Below are 18,872 nucleotides of genomic sequence, written 5' to 3'. Positions count from 1 at the left end.
GTGTATAGCAGAGTTTATGAAAAATTTATCTGCAAAAAAGTACTTCAAACTTAGTTTTTTTTGTCGAATGCATACGAGTAGATTGCATGTATGCGCGTTCTAATGATAAAAGTTAGCGTATATCCTCATCGAAGTTTGTTAAAAGCGAGTTAGGTGCATAGAAAATTAAGCATTTCGGAGCAATGTGACATTGCAATGGTGCGCGAAGTCTTCTTAGTTTAGGTTAAATTAAAGCGGTTAAAATGTCAAACCCGAAAGTTTCTCACGCCTGGTTAGCGAGTGATTACCAGCGTGCTTCGTGCAGCCATAGATGAGGTAATTTAATCAGATAGAACCTTAAATCGTTCGACAGAATTTCGAAAGCATTACGCTAACGCAGATTGATGTTTTTAGAGCTTAACGCCGGTCTTCTATTAAGAAGAGCTTTTTCCCTTCACCAATTTCTATACGCCGTACAATTGTAATAACTAAAAAAACTGTAACGTTCCAATTTTTAAGAATTATATAATGAAATTAATGCTAAATTGTAAAGCTTTAGTCCTTGACGCATAACTTCTGCACCTTTATAAATAAGAAATTTTTTTCAGAATAGTCGAAAATAGGACTTAGAAAATGCATTATCTTCAGTTTTGTATAAACAAGATTCCATGGCGAAATTGTATTTAAATGAAAACTTAAAAAAGATATACTAAAATAAATTAGTTGTTAAAACACCTTTTTTATCAAACATCGGACCATAAATACTGGTTTGCCAAATATATCGACTCGTTCTCTACCTATCGGGAGAAAATTTAGTGGAGTTATGTCCTTTTCTTGTCATCCGTTTTAAATATGAACCAAATCGGATTATAAACACGGATTTTTCAAATATCTCGACTCCTGCGCCACCTGTCGGATTAACTCATCTTTCGTATTGCATCGTTATCGGGTTCTGAGCCAACTGTGCAGTTTCAAGTTTGTAGATCATCGGAAAGTTGGTCAAAAATTTATTGGAACACTTGCCCCTAACAAACATACTTATATACATACAGAGCGAGTCAAATAAAAGCTCGTAAAAAGTAAAAATAACCACTCGTGCTCATATACCTACAGTTGCGTATGTAACGTATACGCCCCGTAGAACCATACGCAGTCATCCAACGCGTTTACTCGCATGCCTTAATTTGACCCTCTAATGCGCAAGCCCGCCCCTAGCCGGTCTTCACAAAAATCGCACTGGCGGCAATTGCAACCAGTTTGATATTAGACAAATTTTTTTTCCGATAGCTAATGAGTATGGCAAAATATTTGCAGAAGCTTTCAAAAGCTTTATTTTACCACTTTCATTGCACTTTGCAAAAGCCATGTACATTCTGCTCTGTTTTTGAGTTTCTCTATCTCAATAATAACTTTTGTTTATTTTGAATTATTTTTTTTTTTGTTGGAACAAATGCCAATTTTGCTTTGGAGCCGTGATTTCCTGATGAGTTCCTCAGTTACATTTTTTAATGTCACAGCTAGAATTTTTTTATGAATAAGTGTTTTTGTGAATACTCACTGCAAAAAAGTGCCTTTAAAAATTCGATTAATCGATTATTTCTCAAAAATTGTAGTTAATTTTTTTTTGGTTTGTGATTAATCATGTTATTAAAAAGTAATCAAATATTGGCTTGGAAGATTAATTTCCACTAGAGTCTTTCGTTTTGGCAAGATGCAAATTTTTACCGTTTAATTCAAGTATCTTAAATTATTGAAATTAAAAAATGGTAAAATTTCAAAAATTACAAAATAGCTGCGATAGTCATTCTGCATGCTGCCATTTTTTTAATTTGGTGGCACACTCTTGAAACTTCACAGATATGTTGTATTTGATACCAACGTACATGGCGTCTAATATGAGTATTCTATTTGAAAACTTCCCAAATTTATTAAAAAAACAATTATGATTATTCCAAGTGGCAATAAAGAAATGAATAATTTCGGTACCTTTTCACCTAAAAAAAAATGTTTTAAGGCTAAAATTCTCCAAATACTTGATTTATTTGATATTCTACTTGATTCTGGAATTCCACATTTTATGCTTAGTAGAACATTTATAAAAATTCAACGAATTTTAAATATATGCTCATAAAAATTTTAAACTTTTTGATTAGTTTTATTGCCCACTAACTTTAATATATTAGTATAGCAAAGAGCAAGTTTGAATAGTTAAAAACTTATCGTTGATTTTTGGCAAATTTTTGTTCACATATTTTATTCCATACCAAGTAAATTCGATAATATTTTTTTTTGTATGGAGAAAGTGTTCAACACCTTTCACAAAAAAAAAAAAAAAAAAATGCCAAAGTCAACTGCAAGTCCTAGATATTTAAAAATTGCACTGCGTACTCAGAATCTTTTTAAGAAATCTAATTAAAAAGCTCAAAATTTTGATGGGACTTTGTTCAATTTTGGTAATTTTTGTACAATTTTTGAAATTTTGACTTACATTACGTTAAATAAACGAAAGTGAAAAAGCCAAACAATTCTAAAATGTCTATTCCCTCTTTATATTTTCGCTACTGTACATACCCATACATAAAATTTCCTCTCACCAACAGTAGTTAAGACTCGCCGTATAAAAAGCGAAATCACTCTCACTACTAATTTTTCCAATACAACCCTTTTCGTTCGTGCAGGGCATATGAAATGACATGACAAATAACGGCAGTGGTACATCCGACAGTTATGCCGTAAAATATCTACTACCACCATGGTTGCCAGCTGCAACAGAAGTTGCTTGAACATCTACCAAAGCTATCACCACCAATCTCCTTCATCATTATCAACATAACATGCCTCGTTTTTCGTCACCAACCTACCAACAGAACCACTATAAACGATATATCACTTTAAATGCGCAAAACAAAAATGGAAAAATCTTCTGATTTGACTGATATGCCCGGATATGCTCTGATGTGTCCTGGCTGGGCTGTCATCATAACGAGCAGTAACTACGTATACATGTATGCATGTATGTAAATATAAACTTGCAAAAGCACGTAAAACAGATCTACAAGTTTGAAGAGTGAATAAAAATTATGACGCATCCTTGTGAAGCACTCAAATGGAAATGCTCCTCTGCAGTTGTACACTTTTTCAACTCTTTCCATTTGTTTTTTTTTTTCGCTTACTTAGGATCAACCTTTTTGTTCAGTCGCATATTTTTTCGACAACCTTTTCATGTTTTTTGATGCTTGCTTTTGTGTGTGTGTGCGTTTTTTTTAACAATAAGTCGTTGTTATGCGAGCGTTATCCTGTACAAAAAAAAATTTACTTTGAAAACATTGTGAGGATTTAAAAAAATCAACACGTGGTAACTTGTTTGAGTCACTGCGCGTAAGTAGTTAAAGAAAAGGGGAAAACGTTTAACCTTCCGCAAGCCTGGTGAAAAAAATAGCGAGGTCCCGGTGGTATTCAGAAGACCCGAAAGGGGGACGATTCGTTTTATTAATCGAACTTCAACTGCTAGTGTTATGATATCGCTGACACATTTATTACAATAGTTGTAATCTCTTGAAAACAAGTCGGGCCTTTCAGACCGCACCAGACACGCGGAAATTTTAATAAGCTAGGGGAAACGATGAAGTGATATTTTTCGCGGAATTTGTTTTTATCTGTGATCATTTATGGTATATTTTCTGCTGAGGTTCGCAAATTAAATGCCTAATTAAGAAACAATTGAATTCAATTGGGAAAATACATATAAATAATTTTTTTAGTCATGGTACTCGTTCTCTTGGTTTTTTAATATGTATTTAACTGAGTAATCAATATATAAATATATAATAACATGGCATGTTCACTATCAGGCGAAAATGTATGTATTATGTATACTAGGGTGTTTCAAAAATGATTGTGAAAAAGTAAAGTCGGTAATTGAAAAAAACACCTTCGTATAAATCGTATAGAATTCTTGAAAATCAATATTTTTCTCTTCAAGAGACTCCCATTAATAATATCTAATTGTTTATTTGACGACGATAGGTCGGCCAAAAATCTCATAAAATGCAATGGGGACCGACAAATCGCTAGTATTCAAAAAATGCTTAAATACAACATGGGTTTTATTATTGGAGTCTCCTCAAGAAAATGAGAGTTTTCCGATCGAAAAATATTGTTTTTCAAGAATTCTATACCATTTCTACGAAAAGTGCTTTTGATCGCTTTGGGCGACCTCTAAATATTTTTTTGATTTAAAAATAAAAAATATGGTATATTTTTTTCGATATAGAACAATCCTAGGCGGTGAGAGCATTAAAATTCCGAGTTATTTTTTTGACCATCCTAATGCATACACATATGTATGAGGTTATAAAGAACATTCCAGCCGGAAAAATTAAGGCTTACAGGGGATGCATTTTTCACGAAGTCTTGTCTTTGAAAACTGTATTAAAATATCTTCAAAGATCTCAAATAAATAAAGCGATTGCGATAGGCAGGTCGATGCTAAACTTTTATTGGTCAGTAACATTTTATTTAAATGTTCACCTTTTAACGAAAGCTGAATCAGAAGGCCTTGAAACTCTGGCTCTTGATGTTGCTCCTGGGAGCCACTTTGCCCATCCCTAGTTTAAAGCACTGTTATTTTTTCAGCATAACTCAATTATTTTTGTTAACAGGACTTAATTTTCTGCACAAATAAGTAATTGGATTCATTTTTGAAAATATGCAAATAATTTTTACTTTCTCTTTAAATAAAGTGTGCTGTCATCGAGAAATTTTTCATTGAAATCGAGTCCAATTTTAGCAAAATAAATGCGCGATGCACTATCTTTTGATTAACTGTAAGTCAAAATTTTTTAGACAAGCCTACAGTTCTTTTAGTTACCTCCTAGTACTCGTTTTTACAGATATTCTAATTTGGTTTTTGGAGAAGTAAATTTTTAAGTGGAATAGAGGCCATGAAGTCTCGCTTTTCCACTTTTGAATGAAAGGGGGTCAGCCGCATTCCGATGATACGGCTAAAAGCCGTTAATATTCCAAAAATGCCTTTGCTTTTACAGGTTCATTTTTTTTGGGTGAAAATACCGTTTTTTCCTGGGAATTGACAGTTTTTTTTTAAACTAATCTGGCAACATTGCCTAAAGGTAAGGAAGATACTATGACTCTCACTTACTCCCCTCATATTTGCTTGAAAGATAACGCTAACCAATACTGATAAGCGATAAGAACACCTGTGGTGTCTTTGAACTTGAACGCTTGAGAGAGGGACGAATAACTGTAATGAAAGCACTTCACTTTTAAAAAACAACTGTAGCAAGAGAGTGGGAAATAATCAGTTTTCTTCAACATTTCGCGAAATCTGCAAAGATAAATATAAAAACTGTGTTATCAAAACACTCAAACGATTGGCATATAAAAAGCCAACATAATGCCGACTAACAGCAACAGTATTCATTAAACAGTTTGTGTTAACACAGCTGAGTCTAAAAACGTAATATCGTAAAAATTTACCAAAAATCCAAAACCCAGTTAAACAAAATGAAGCCTATTCTTGGAAGCATACTTTTCCTAATTGTCGCTTTGGCCAGCGTTGCCATTGCTGCCAACAGCTCGTGGGGTACTCGTTATTCGTCGGATGTTTTATTGCTACGTGAGAACGTCGTGCGTACACCGCTTAAGAATGGATACCAAAGTGCTAATGTGGATTTCCCCAAATCGGTGAGTTTGATTGGGAAAGGGATTTTATTAGAGTAAAAAAAAAACAAGTAAATATTTTCATACAGAATTTTAGAGAATTACTTGCCGATAAAAGTTAATATTTAGCTCCTAATTAATGACACTCACAACACTTTTTTTCCAGGGTCAAGTCAGCAACCGCACTATTTCAGCCATTTACATTTATGATCGCTTCACAAATAGCTCTGGCGCTTACGCGAGTTTGTGGTCCGGTGGTCCAGGCTATCGTTTTGTCTCCATCAATTTGAAGAGTCAATATAATCGCGGCATTAACTCGACTGTGGAAATTTATGGCAAAAAATAAGTACATACTTAAGCTAGCTCTCACGCAAATTTTCAATCGATTGTACAGAGTTGTAACTAGATACTTCAGTTGCAATACGGCAACCTCACGCGTGCATTTGTAATGTGATACTTCTAAGTATGCGACAGAGTTTTATAAGAATTTTATTTCGTAATAAAAAACAAATTTGATTAGCGCAAGTTGCAACTGTTTTAACCAAAGCTTTTTTACGTCTTCGCTATCAACGCTAATTGAATATAATAGCCTTTTAATGAGACTGTTTAATTTATGCATTTGTATTCAAGTATGTATGTACATGGGGCATTCCATACCAAAACGGACGGGGTTTACACTTCATGTGTTTGATTTGTTTCAAATTTTTAGGGTTGATGGATAAACATAAATATGAAATTTGAGCTTCATTAACACATTTTTAAAAACTTTACAGCACAAAACACAAAAACAAATCGATTTAATAGTTTTCCAAATATCTCGAGAACGGGGCGAGGAAAGAGTTTGAAAAAATCACACATACACACTTCAAAACTCTCTACGAAAAGAAATATTTAAAAAAAAATTGTTTCCTAAAAAATTTTTCACATACAACTTTTTTGAAAAATAAAAATAGTTTTTGAAAATATGCCATCTCAAAAAAAATTTTAAAAATCACAATGGTAGCTCTGAGTATTGCGCTATATTTAAGTATAGCACAATACAATAATTTGAGTTATGAATTTTTTTTACACCGAAGTTGAGTAAAATGAGTACATTACCAATTTAAAATTTTTTAAATTTTTTTAGAATTTTTTTTGAGTATGCAGATTTGTAGCCCATTAAATTTTAGTGTAACAAAGTACAAGTTTTAAGCGATTTTTAATTTTCTTTGAAAACGGTTTGTGCATTTTCTTCCATAAGAAAAAAGGCAATTTTGCAGTAGCTTAATGTCCAGAAGATTATGTATTCTACATCGTGAGTTGAATAACTTATATTACATTAGTAAATGTCGCAATACTTCTTATTCGAAAGTTTTAAGTATTGTTCAAGACAATTAGTGAATTTTAAGACCGTGTGGCCGTTTTCTCTTACTCCAAGTTAAACTTCACCACCTTATACTCTCAAACTATTGTACTCGTCTGTAGTTCAGTCCAGGTTAGAATACGCGGCATTTGTTTGGAGACCGTTTCCATATTAATAGATTAGAGTCTATTTGGAGAGTTTTTATACGCGTAGGTCCTACTCCGTCCTATCGTCCTAGTGGCTTATTAATAAATCTTCTGTCTTAGGGGTCTAGGACAATTGATTGTCTGTACCTGCTCAAGAAAATTAATTCTAAAGTTCCCTCACGCATTCTTCGTTGTAATGAAGTGTTTTTTTTTTGTGGGTATCACTAAAACTCTTCATGGGATGAATGCTCCATTTCGGTGGGCGCTAACTCAATTTAATGCATATTTTTCTTCCTTTGAATTTGATTTTTCTTACTGTTAATCTACTTTTAACAATTTACTCATAAGGCTGTTGTCATAAGGTCCATGTATGTATATACGTATCTATCATATAGTCCATTTTGTTTGCTGACTAATAAATAAATCGCGCTCATGAGTAACATTCCAAAACTGCGTAAAGATTTCGACTTATACAACTTGCTCGAAGTTGTCTTCGCATATATGTATGTTTTGATTAAGCGATTTTGATTAAAACACCTTTTTTCGAATGAGACGAATTTTCATTTTAGCGGCAAATTTTAGACAAACACGCGCATAGCCATAGAGTCGAGTAAACACGGTGATCATATCACTTATTCTATCATTACAACTGTCCCAGCGGAGTCAATGACGTTTTAAAATGCCACTGTTTCGTATGGCTTTCGGATCTGTTTCATTATTCTTCCAATTTATGATTGAGAATTTCGATGAAACAGTGAATTCACTCCAGTGAAGGAGACGAGCCCAAGCCCCCATCGATACTAGGGATGCAAATTTTGGGGAGTAACATCGATACATCGAAGTTTCGATGCATCGGACAAATGAACATCGATGCTAAAATACATCGCCAGAAAAACATCGGTATATCGATGGTTTCCGATGTTTCCAAATTTGTTAGGTTGTAGTCACATTGAAAGGAAAATTTAATACTTTTCAATTCATACACTCTGGCTGCGTTTCTTTATACATTCCGGATAATCCCTTTTCACAGCCGGAATAAACAGAATTCGTTTGAAATATACGTCAACATATCATCAGGAACGTTCTAAAGAATAAATAAACAAAAAAGTTTATTCCAAACGTTCAGAATGTATAAAGAGATGCAGCCTCTGTAATTCAATTAGAAAAATACTTACATATGGATGTATTTCCCTGTATTTATTTACCATTCATTTGCCTTTCCTATAAATATAATAAAACGGCATGCCGCCGTAAGTTCGCTGAGCCTAAAGTTCCAAGCCCCAATTTCTTTGAAATTTCAACCCGGTCCTTTTTTAATGATTATGTAAGCATTTTTAATATCAAAAGAATACGTAATAAAATTCATGGGCAGTCAAAAAATTTTTGGAGCATAATGGGTAAGTTAAATTCAAGTCTGAAGCAGACTAAAGTCGATGTTAAAACACCGATAGCAAACATCGAATTTTGAACCGATATTATCGATGTTTCACAAATATCGATGCATCGATTGCATCCCTAATCGATACCAATATCCTACCGCCATATAATGTTGAGGTATGAATAGCAATTTCGTGGCTGAAAAAGATGCTGGAGGTGGCGGATCTTTCTGAGATTAAAGATCAAATTTTCGGGTTTTCTATGAGCCGAAAAAAATGTTGGAATTATTATTTTAAGAATCCATTTGCCATTTGGATGAAGTGAAAAAACCGGTTTGATAGATTTAAAAAATCAGTTTTATTCGATATTCGAAAAATCGAGATTTAAAAAACCGCCTCCAAAAAACAAAAAAAAAATGGACCAATTGACAATATAGGACGACAAAAATGTTTACTCCATATGTATTTCACAGATTTCAAAGAAATTTGGTGTTTAGGGATTTTCATCATCACTGAATTCGAATATTAAATTAAATTTCCAAAGATTTTCGTCGTCACTGATTTCGAAATTCATATTTAATTAAAAAAAATCTCGGATCAGCTAGATCCATCATTTCCATCGCTCGGTCTAATCTCCACATTTTTTGACCAGCTTTGGGAAAATGTTCGAAATCGAGCGGCGGGGGGTCCACCAAAACCAGAAAAATTTTGGGTGGGATCTACGAGAAGAAAAAGTTTTGGGTCCTCTGGGATAGGTGCATCATGTGGCAATGTGAGTATGTACTTTCATAAACAACAGCAAGAAAACAGAGAATCGCAAACATGCGAAAAAAGAAAGGTAAGAAGCAAGTACCTACGTATCAAAAAAATGAAAGCAGATACGAAAAATGCGTCCAACGCACATTTTAGCAAACGTACTGCGAATGTTGTTTTAAGAACTGTTGTTTTTGCAAATGCTGCTACTGCTGCCGATGCCGCCATTGCCGCTGCCGCTGCCGTTGCCAATGCTGCTGGAAAAGAAAATACAAACAAATGCAAATTTACGATACATATTTATGTATGTATGTATGTATGTATGTGGCATGAGTTCGTGCCTCATTGTATTGATATTGAGTAAGAATCATCACGAAACTGAGAAGCATCCAATGACGGTATGCTAATATTGTCTGGTGACTGACTGATCGACTGGCTCAATGTCAGCTTTGCTGATTGGAGGCTGAGAACGGTTGAATTCGTTTGTTGAATCTGCACAGCTGACTGTGTTTATACTTTCGCTTCGCTGACTCGGGCAATATTGTAGCCGGGCTTGAGCTGTGCATTTTGAATATGCAAATATGTGCTGTCACCACGAAAGCTCCTGCACTCCTTGCCTTGGCTCGGCGCGGCGTAATTATTTTTTATTATTATTTTTTTAATGAAAAATGAATGCATTACCGCTTCACAGAAAAATTTTTAATTCAACCATTCTCTCTTTTAATTGTTTCCCTCACATTTATTCAATCAATTTGTTATGTACTTTTGGTGAACTTAATGTTGCCATTGCCACTTTCGGCTTTCAGCATGCCATTTGCCGCAATTTTATTCGACACATGTTTCGCAATGCTTAATTAACTCGATTAACCCTTTCAACGATCTGGCCTGCATGCGTGCAAGTAATTTCAGGCTGCGTAGGGCCATTGGTCGCAGACAAGGAGTCGAGTCAGCGATGACTTGTGCCACATGAAATACTTATGCTGATACAAATGTAGGACATACATACATTCATGTGGGATGTACTACTGAGGACTGCCGTAATTCAGCAACTTTGCACCAATTTTATTAACATTTTTGTTTCCACTTTTTCTTTCATCCATCGATACCGCCGCACGCATTTTTTTATGACACTTCTCATGCTCACACTTGCGATGCACACACGCCGCCTCCTCTTTTAATGCACTTGCAACAATTGCTTGCTTGCGAATTTTTCTCATTCGCTTTTTGGCTCATTCATGTGTGAACTAATAATTTTTTAGTACTCATAAAAATCAAGATTTTATTGAATCTTTAAAGCAGACAGCTGCTTTGGCGAGACAGAGGCGTGGCAGCGGGTTTGCATGGGTGGCAAGTTGGTGTTGCAGTGTTGCTTCATTTTGCAGCAGTCATTTCTTTGTTGTTGCTGCTGCTGTACTGCGGCTAATTTGCATGCGTAAATATTATGTCAGTTGGCATGTCAGACGTTGTTTTTGTTTTTGTTTCTGTTTTATTTTTATTCTTTTTCGCAATCATTTTGTGCTGCGAATATGCATTTACTAAAGCTTGCGCCTTCTGTGAAACATTTAAAATTTTCTTTATTTTTAATTTCTTCTGGTTGATATCTTAATGTGTGCAGCCATTTTTTTTTTGGTGTGCCTTTTTGGTTTTGCTTTCAATTAATTAGGATATTCAGTGAACTGTAGTGGTTGTGAAAAAAGAAAGACTTTTTAATTAAATTCTGCTTTAGCTGATTGTGTGAGCGTAAATAAAACAGCTTAAAATAACAGCTTTGTACACTAAGTCTGATGGAAAATAAATAATTGTTGGCTCTTTGATAAATAAATGCTTTTACAAACTCATCTGTATTATGTAAATGTTTTAGGCCAAAATATGTTAACTCAGCTCGAATTTCGTAGAAATAAATATATGCATACATAACCTTATATAGACATACGTACATACGTACTTAGATATATGAATACAATAGGGTGCATCGCTCTCCATACAAAAAAAAAAAAACTCGGTACTTTTTTCCCCATCCGTAACTATAAAACTTATTGTATTTGTAAATTTTAAGCGAGCCATATATTGGCAAGTCTTAACATTTTTTTTTCTTGTTATTTACTTTGCGTTATTTTTATAAAAGTAAAGCTTATACTTTAACAAAAACCATATAAATCCGCGTTCCAAACCCCTGTGCAATATTAAAAAAAAATAAAAAATTTCTTGGCTTTTAGAAATGAAAGAGTTATAACAAAAAACTCAATATCTGAACACATTGTTGTATGAAGGCTATAGGTTGTAGTAAACCGATCTTTGTCATTTTCGCTGGGCCGATTTGCAAATACTTACCTACTTTTTAAGCTAAAAATCTTCTAACATCTGAAGTGATTTTTTGGAAAAAATCTTAAAACAGAAAAAAAAAATTATAAAAAAAATTTTTTTTCGGATATTTTGAAATCGGCCCAAGCGTAAAAACTAATATTTTTCCGAAACATTTTGGCAAGAGGTGATATAATAAATTTTATAATTCCCGTGGAAAACCGCAATTTTTAGGGTGAGGCACCCTAATGTACAATTATTTTCTTATTTATGTATGTATGTAAATTTACTATTTTTTGATTCTTTACCACAAAGTATTAATTCAGAAAATGATAACAGCACTACGGTGTTTGATTATTTAAATTTTTTTTTTTTAAAACCGGTCTTCGAGTTATTAGGTGGCAGCCCCGTCTAACCGGGGCTCACTTGTGCAGTTTGGAGATTGTCTTTTCTGATTTACAAATTCGACAAATCTCAATGCCCCAGAGCTCCTCGGGGCTATTAAGGATGTGAGAGCCAAATTACTTCAACCTTAGCCTCGCTAATCGTTTGCTCCTAAGAAGGTAGTGTTGAGGTGATTCCACCTGGTCATCTGCCAGGCAACTGCGGCATATGGGGTCCGGTAGTATGCTCAGCTCTACTGTGTGAATACCGATTGGACAGTGACGCGTTAAAACCCCCTCCTAAAGTGAGAGCTGTGGCTTTGTGAGTGTGAGGAGTACCCTCGACCGCCGCCTGTCCACACTCGGCCAAAAGGGCCTTGCGATCGCGCTGACATGAGGTCCATCTATTCAATAGTGTACCACAAGTGATCAATGGCACGCCAGCCGCTCTTTCTTCGGCGATAACGTTTTTCGAGTGCCTTTCCTGGCCAATTCTTCAGCTACACAGGTCATCGCAATTTCGCTGTGACCCGGATCCCAAATAAGCCTAATATAGAGGTATTCCGAAGCGACCACTAGAGAGATCAGACATTCCTTAACTAAGTTAGAGCACATCTCCAACGTACTCAAGGCCCTGATAGCCACTTCGCCATCAGAATCGACAGAATACCCCAAGTCAAGTTTCGATTTATTGAATAGGCTCACCGCTCCCTCTCTCCAGAATTTCCGCCCGCCTCAATCCTCCCTTGAGGGAAAGTGGGCAGAGCAGAAGCTCCTAGTATCCATTTCGGTGGCGCAGAAATCTGTACGATCAGGGATGAAATCGAAGCTGCGAAACTCTTGAACCTCTAACTTGTTAATTGGAAAATATTATTTAAAGGGTTAAAGACAAGAAAAATGTGAAAATGTCCTATGTTTTGGCTGAGTATGTTGAGTTTCATATAAATAAATCACACCTAATGTAACACGTAGAAATTTCATACACTTAGCGGTGCGGCTGAGCGAAATCGAATTCTATAATAATTGTATCCCCTTGAAGCAAACACTAAATAGCAAAAATCTAAAATCAATTGAAAATTAACACCACTTATTCATGCATAACTTTTGTCATTACGAGAATTTAATGGCAATTTGCAACGCTTCTAAATATTCAATGAATGCACTCGGAAACGATATCTACTAAATTTTTTTTAAACAAATCGACAGACAATTTGTGTACAATTAAATCCACTTAGTAACAAAAAGCGAAAACATTTGTAAAGTTGTTAGCAAAAACAAGTGTAAAAAACAAATAAGTAAAGGACTTTGCGCACAAATGCAAATACAAATATGTGCACTTGAACATGAATAGACAATTGCAAATTTACATACATACGTATACCCTTTACCCATTGCAAGTGCAGTTTTTGTTAGCCGCTGGCAACAAAGTAATATATGTAGTTAAAAAAAAAGAAAAAAAATCGTTTTATTTAAATCTTTTTTTTTCAGCTAAAACAAATTTCCATGTCTTCTTGTTGTTGTCGATCGTGGCGCATACTAATCACAGCAATTTGTTGGCTGCCATGCAAATTGTCAAAATAAATTTTCAACTGCGTTTGCTTGTGTATTTGCCGTTGCCGTTGTGTGTGTTTGCACTTGCAACAAAGTGCCTGTCGTTGAGTGCTTGCAACAAAAAAAAAATGAACAAAAAGAAAACTACAGATAACACAAATTTAAAATAATATTGTAGTAATATCCAAAAAGTTGTAAATTACTTGGAAAACAGAGTGCTGCAAACAATTTGTATACAAATAGACAAATAAGCGTTGCTTTTATGCAACACTGAGTGTTTCAATGCACAAAGCGCACAGCAGTTAACGCGGAGTGTGCTGTTCAGGTCGAAGTTGCAAGCATTTCCGATTTTTTTTACTGTGGTTGTTTTTAGTCAATTTACTGGGGTTATAGTTTTTGGCATGCCAATTATTGTTATTTTTTTTAAATTTTTTGATTTATTTGTTTGAGTTAATCGAAATTTAGAATGAAAATGGTAAGCGCTTTATGTCGGTTTTCATACAAAAGTATAAAATGTGTTACTAACTCCTAGTTTGAAAGGGACACGAGTACGTATATGTTAACTTATAGCTGCTGCAATCCTTCAACAGACGCTGATGACTTTAGTGTCTAGTAAGAGCTTCAAAATTTAGATGGCGAAATTTAAAGCTTGAAATTACAGCATACCTTAGCAACGACTAAAATTATAATTTCAAAGAAGTAACCAAATAACTTTTTGCTAATTGGGGGAGTTCATTTACAATTGCATTCATTACAACTTGACGTGTCTTCCTTACTAAGCTGACCAACCGTCCTCTTCTGGAGGGGATTGTCCTCCTCAAACGTGATTTGTCCTCTTCAAACGTGATTTGTCTTCCTCAAAAATACTGTCCTTCTCGGTCCTTCTTTTAACCAAAAATCTCTTCCTTGTTCTCCTTTTCAAGGGTTATTACCACGATGAAATTTTCAAAAAATTTCGTTCAGAATATTATTATATATGTATATAGTACCAGGTTGACCGAGCTTTGCCCGGAGCGCATACACTTTTTAAAGTTTTCAAGATTTGGATAGCTTTAAAAAAATATTTTGGAAATAAAAAAAAATGGATTTCGATGTCTATTAAGTAAATTTCTTACTCCAAAATTTAGGTGGCAATGCTATTCCGAAAAACACAGGTATAAATGGTACATACCTTCAGCGTATATGTACTGTGTATACATAAAAGAATGCTGATTGAACTTAACAAAATAAAAATGTGTATTACATAGAAGCGTGGCAACCCTGATGGAAAAATATTTTCTGACCAAAGTTCTCAACAATACCTTTCATTTGATATCCATATTGCGATGTTTTAGATAAATTGTGTAGAATCGAAAATAAGTGGCAACCTATCCTAAGGGATAACATTCTGTATATAGGGAAAGCATTGTTTAAGAACCTTCTCTTGGTACCCATGAATAGTAATATTTTACTTGTTTTTCTAAACAAAAAATTAAATAAATATGCGATTCAAAATAGGTGGCAACCTTATTAAAAATATTTTTGAATTAGGGATCTTTAAAATACTTTCCGTTTGATACCCATATTATGATGTTTTAATTAACTTGTAAATAGTTTCGAATAGGTGGCAACCTTATACGAGTCTTATCGGAGATATTATTGCGGCTTATTTATAATTAATTTTTGTTTCTAATATTGCATATATCTGGCAACACAGTTTTTCCAATCTTCCCTTTACGAACCTTCTACAGACATAAATACACAAAATGAAATATAAACGAAGCAAATCCGTTGAGCCGTTCTTGAGTAATTCGATAACACACGAACAGTAATTCATTTTTATATATAAAGATATGTATATATATTCACAAGAATCGCTCGTTTGATGTAATAAGATTTCCTAATCGTACATAATCACTTAAACTTTCAGTGAAACTAGATTTTGATTCAACTAACCGCCTGTGAAAGTTGAACAGTGTAAACGCCTTTTAGCCTTAATCAATAATATTTAATACAGCTTTTCCGCGGCACGCCAATTACGTAGTTCGCTCTCTCCTTTATAATTCGCACTCCAATTAACATTCGAACAAGTTCACAGATCAAAACTGGCTCTTTTTCTCAGAACGAAAAGTAAAGTTTATATATGTAATCACCAATTTATTACGGAAACTTTCCGGGAAATTTTGCCACCTATTTTTATTACTTTAAAAGAGTAATTCTTGAATATATATATATATATATATTAGGGTGATCCAAAATAACCAGCCTAGCGAATTTATGGCCTTAAAATGACTTATTTACTTAGAAGGAAACATTTTTATTTAAATTTTAAAAGGTGTCGGTGGGCATTTGAAATTTTCGATGTAAATGACATGTAAAAAAATTTCTTTTCATTAAAAATGTTAGTAAGGTAGAACCGCTGAGAGTCACTTTTAAAATTCTTGACGTTTCCAAACAATTTAATTTTTAAATTTACTCACAAACTCACACACACAATTTCATTTTCAATCTCAAGCAACAACAATTTCGAACAATTTCAATTTTTTATTTTCACTTTTATATAATTTTAAAATGTTGGCAAACTTAAAAAAAAAATCATGGCCGACAAATTGAGAGAACGGTTCTACCTTGCTATGTTTTTATCATGGTTATAACTACTGAACCGTTAAAAAAGTTGTAAAAAAGGGCTAACATTTTTTTCTGGGCCTGTTCTTATAGGACATTAAATTATCTGAAAAAAAATACCCTGAAGGAATTAAAAAATTAATATTCAAAACTAGTTAATACGTATGTGGTCTTATAATTATTCAGCGCAGTGTACTATTAACTTGCTGGACTTGTGTTTAGAGAAACTTTCAACTGTTAATTTATTCGTTGTTTATCTTCAAATCTAAAAAAAAATTAAAATAAATATAAAAAACTTTTTTTTTTTGTCTTTTCAATTTGGAGAATTTGTTCTCCTGGGATGTTAAAAAATTCTGGTCACCTTATCTTCACTCACTAGCCGAGTTATTTATACTTTGCCAATAGTTGAACAAAAATGCAATAAGCAAAGCAAAATAAATCACGTGAAAGTTGGAAATGCGTGAAACACCTTAGCAGATTGAAGAAAATGGGGGAAAATAATTTATTGCGAAAATCGTAAGAAGAAGTTGTGAGCGAGTGACACGCAAAGTATCCATGCAATTTGGAAGATATCTCGAGTGGCAGGCAGGCAATAAGCAAATCATCCGTTTTGGTTTATAGCTAGACGGACGCAACAGTCGGCGGGGCAGAGCTACTTATAATGAGCGACGTGGTAGTACTACCACATTTAAATTTATTTACTACAAACTACAATTTGTTATATTTCGACGCACAAATTCAATGTGCAGATGCACGTGCGTGACTAAAACCTATGTAACTGTCTGTTGGATTGCCAGTTGAAACAGCAACTGGTTTGCATTTCAAGAGTATTCTACACTCAGGTTTACTGCGCGGTGAAATATTTTTACCAAACCTTAGCTTAAAATAAGCAAAAGTAAAATTAAATTTTGTTTATACATATCAATTATACATACATAATACAATCTCTTGCAAAAAGTTCTCCGTGTTCTCCTTTATAAGCAGCGATGTCATCCATTCGAATATTATTATTAGGGATAAGAATATTGTTATTGCTTACGTTATCGACATTATTATCGATATTTTTAATAATGTTATCAATTTTAATTCGAAATTTTATAATATATACATGTATTTCTCACTGTTTTCTCATACTTTCTTATGTATGTACATTAGGGTGGTCTTTAATATATGAACATATAAATTTTGTATGGGGTACCCATATATTTTGTTATACGCAAAAAATCCGACAAAAGTTTTACTTGGATTTAAAGCGGTCGATTATTCGCCTTTTTTCCAAAACCGGATTTCGAAGTTATTCGAAAAATCGCAATTTAAAAAAAAACCGGTTTCCTATATTAAAATTAAGAAAAACCCGGATAAACCGTTTTTATTTTACATAGTTTTCAGACAGTGAAAATGCATATGTTGGTATGAAGTCATTACCTAATATTACGATAAATCTATTGATAGTATGGATCGCTTCTTTTTTAGAAACGAGCACAGCGAAATAACCTCAAAGTGTTTTTTTACATCAAAAGGAAAACAAATAAAAATTAGTGAAAAATTCACGTTCAATTTTATTTTAACTTTTTTTTAATAGTTTACTAGCAATTACCCGGCGTGCTTCGCTGCGCCTTAAATGTATTTTTGTGTTGTAACTCTCCCCCTAAGCTCTTATGGCCTCATTTACAAAATATTTTTAAAGAACTTTATGAAGTTAGATTTAAAAAAATCGATCTATGAAGCATTGTTTATTTTTTTTTTGAGTTAATATATTTTCGAAGGTAATTAGAAAATATGTAAAGAACCGACTTTCTCTTGGAAATTTAATTTATAATCTTATAACTGGAGTCTACTATCGCACCCTTTCCTCAAACGTGTATTGATTCAATATTCAAATAACGTATATTTATATAATTTGAAAAAATCTCCCTACTATACAAATATGTACAGCAATATTAAATAATATTTTCAATTGTTGTGAGAGGGAGTAACAAAACAAAATTACTTTTAAGGCGCAGCGAAGCACGCCGGGTATTCGCTAGTGTCACATGAAATTAACTGAGCAAAGTACAATGAATAGCTGTTAAACAATGGCACCATCTACTTTAAATGAAACATACTTATTTTCGTGGGGGATACTCACACACCATATACTTTTCTATTGAAATTTTTCCTGAATTTTCCTAGCTATAAACCTCCAACGAATGCAAAACCGTGAAAATCGGTTCGTGCGTTCTGGAGTTATAGCGTCAGGAAGGAAAACCCTACTTATTTTTATATTAATTTTTATATTAAAGAAGATTAAAGAACTGTCCGCATTACTCAATTTTATTTTTCACTAAACGGTATTCATGAATTTTTTAATTTTTTTTTTATTTGCTTCCGCATACTTTTGACATAACAGCTTTCATTTTATGCCGATATTAAACAAATACAGCCTAAGTTTACCCGGGTCCACGTTTTGGTCTGTATCTCGTGACCCAAGTCACCCAGCTATATGAAAAGTGCTCAATCTTAAAGCATTCATGAACAGCTTTCATTTGATACCCATATTAAACAAATACACCCAAGGTTACCCAGGTCCACGTTTTGGTCTATATCTCGAGACCCTAGTCACCCAGCTATTTGAAAAGTGCTCTATCTTAAAGCATTCATGAACAGCTTTAATTTGATACCCATATTAAACAAATACATCCTAAGGTATCCCGGGTCCACGTTTTGGTCTGTATCTCGAGACCCTAGTCACCCAGCTATATGAAAAGTGCTCAATCTT

General features: G+C 33.9%; 2 protein-coding genes across 2 annotated transcripts in view; both read left to right on the top strand.

Moving 5' to 3' along the window:
- Window positions 1-18,872, top strand: part of LOC118743898 (protein Wnt-5-like) — a gene marked incomplete at its 3' end in the record, with an annotated part of 280,007 nt that overhangs the window by 15,642 nt on the left and 245,493 nt on the right. The gene's annotated exons all lie outside the window — the stretch shown is intronic.
- LOC118743057 (probable salivary secreted peptide) lies at window positions 5,283-6,185 on the top strand. The gene is made up of 2 exons (XM_036475535.1): window positions 5,283-5,682; window positions 5,825-6,185. The coding sequence occupies exons 1-2, from the start codon at window positions 5,503-5,505 to the stop codon at window positions 6,002-6,004; spliced, it is 360 nt and encodes a 119-aa protein (XP_036331428.1). The 5' UTR covers window positions 5,283-5,502; the 3' UTR covers window positions 6,005-6,185.

Source organism: Rhagoletis pomonella, unplaced genomic scaffold (assembly GCF_013731165.1).
Source record: "Rhagoletis pomonella isolate Grant_MI unplaced genomic scaffold, Rhpom_1.0 Rhpom_scaffold_00007, whole genome shotgun sequence".
NCBI classification, from domain to species: Eukaryota; Metazoa; Arthropoda; class Insecta; order Diptera; family Tephritidae; genus Rhagoletis; species Rhagoletis pomonella.
This window is presented reverse-complemented; position numbering and strand designations above follow the sequence as displayed.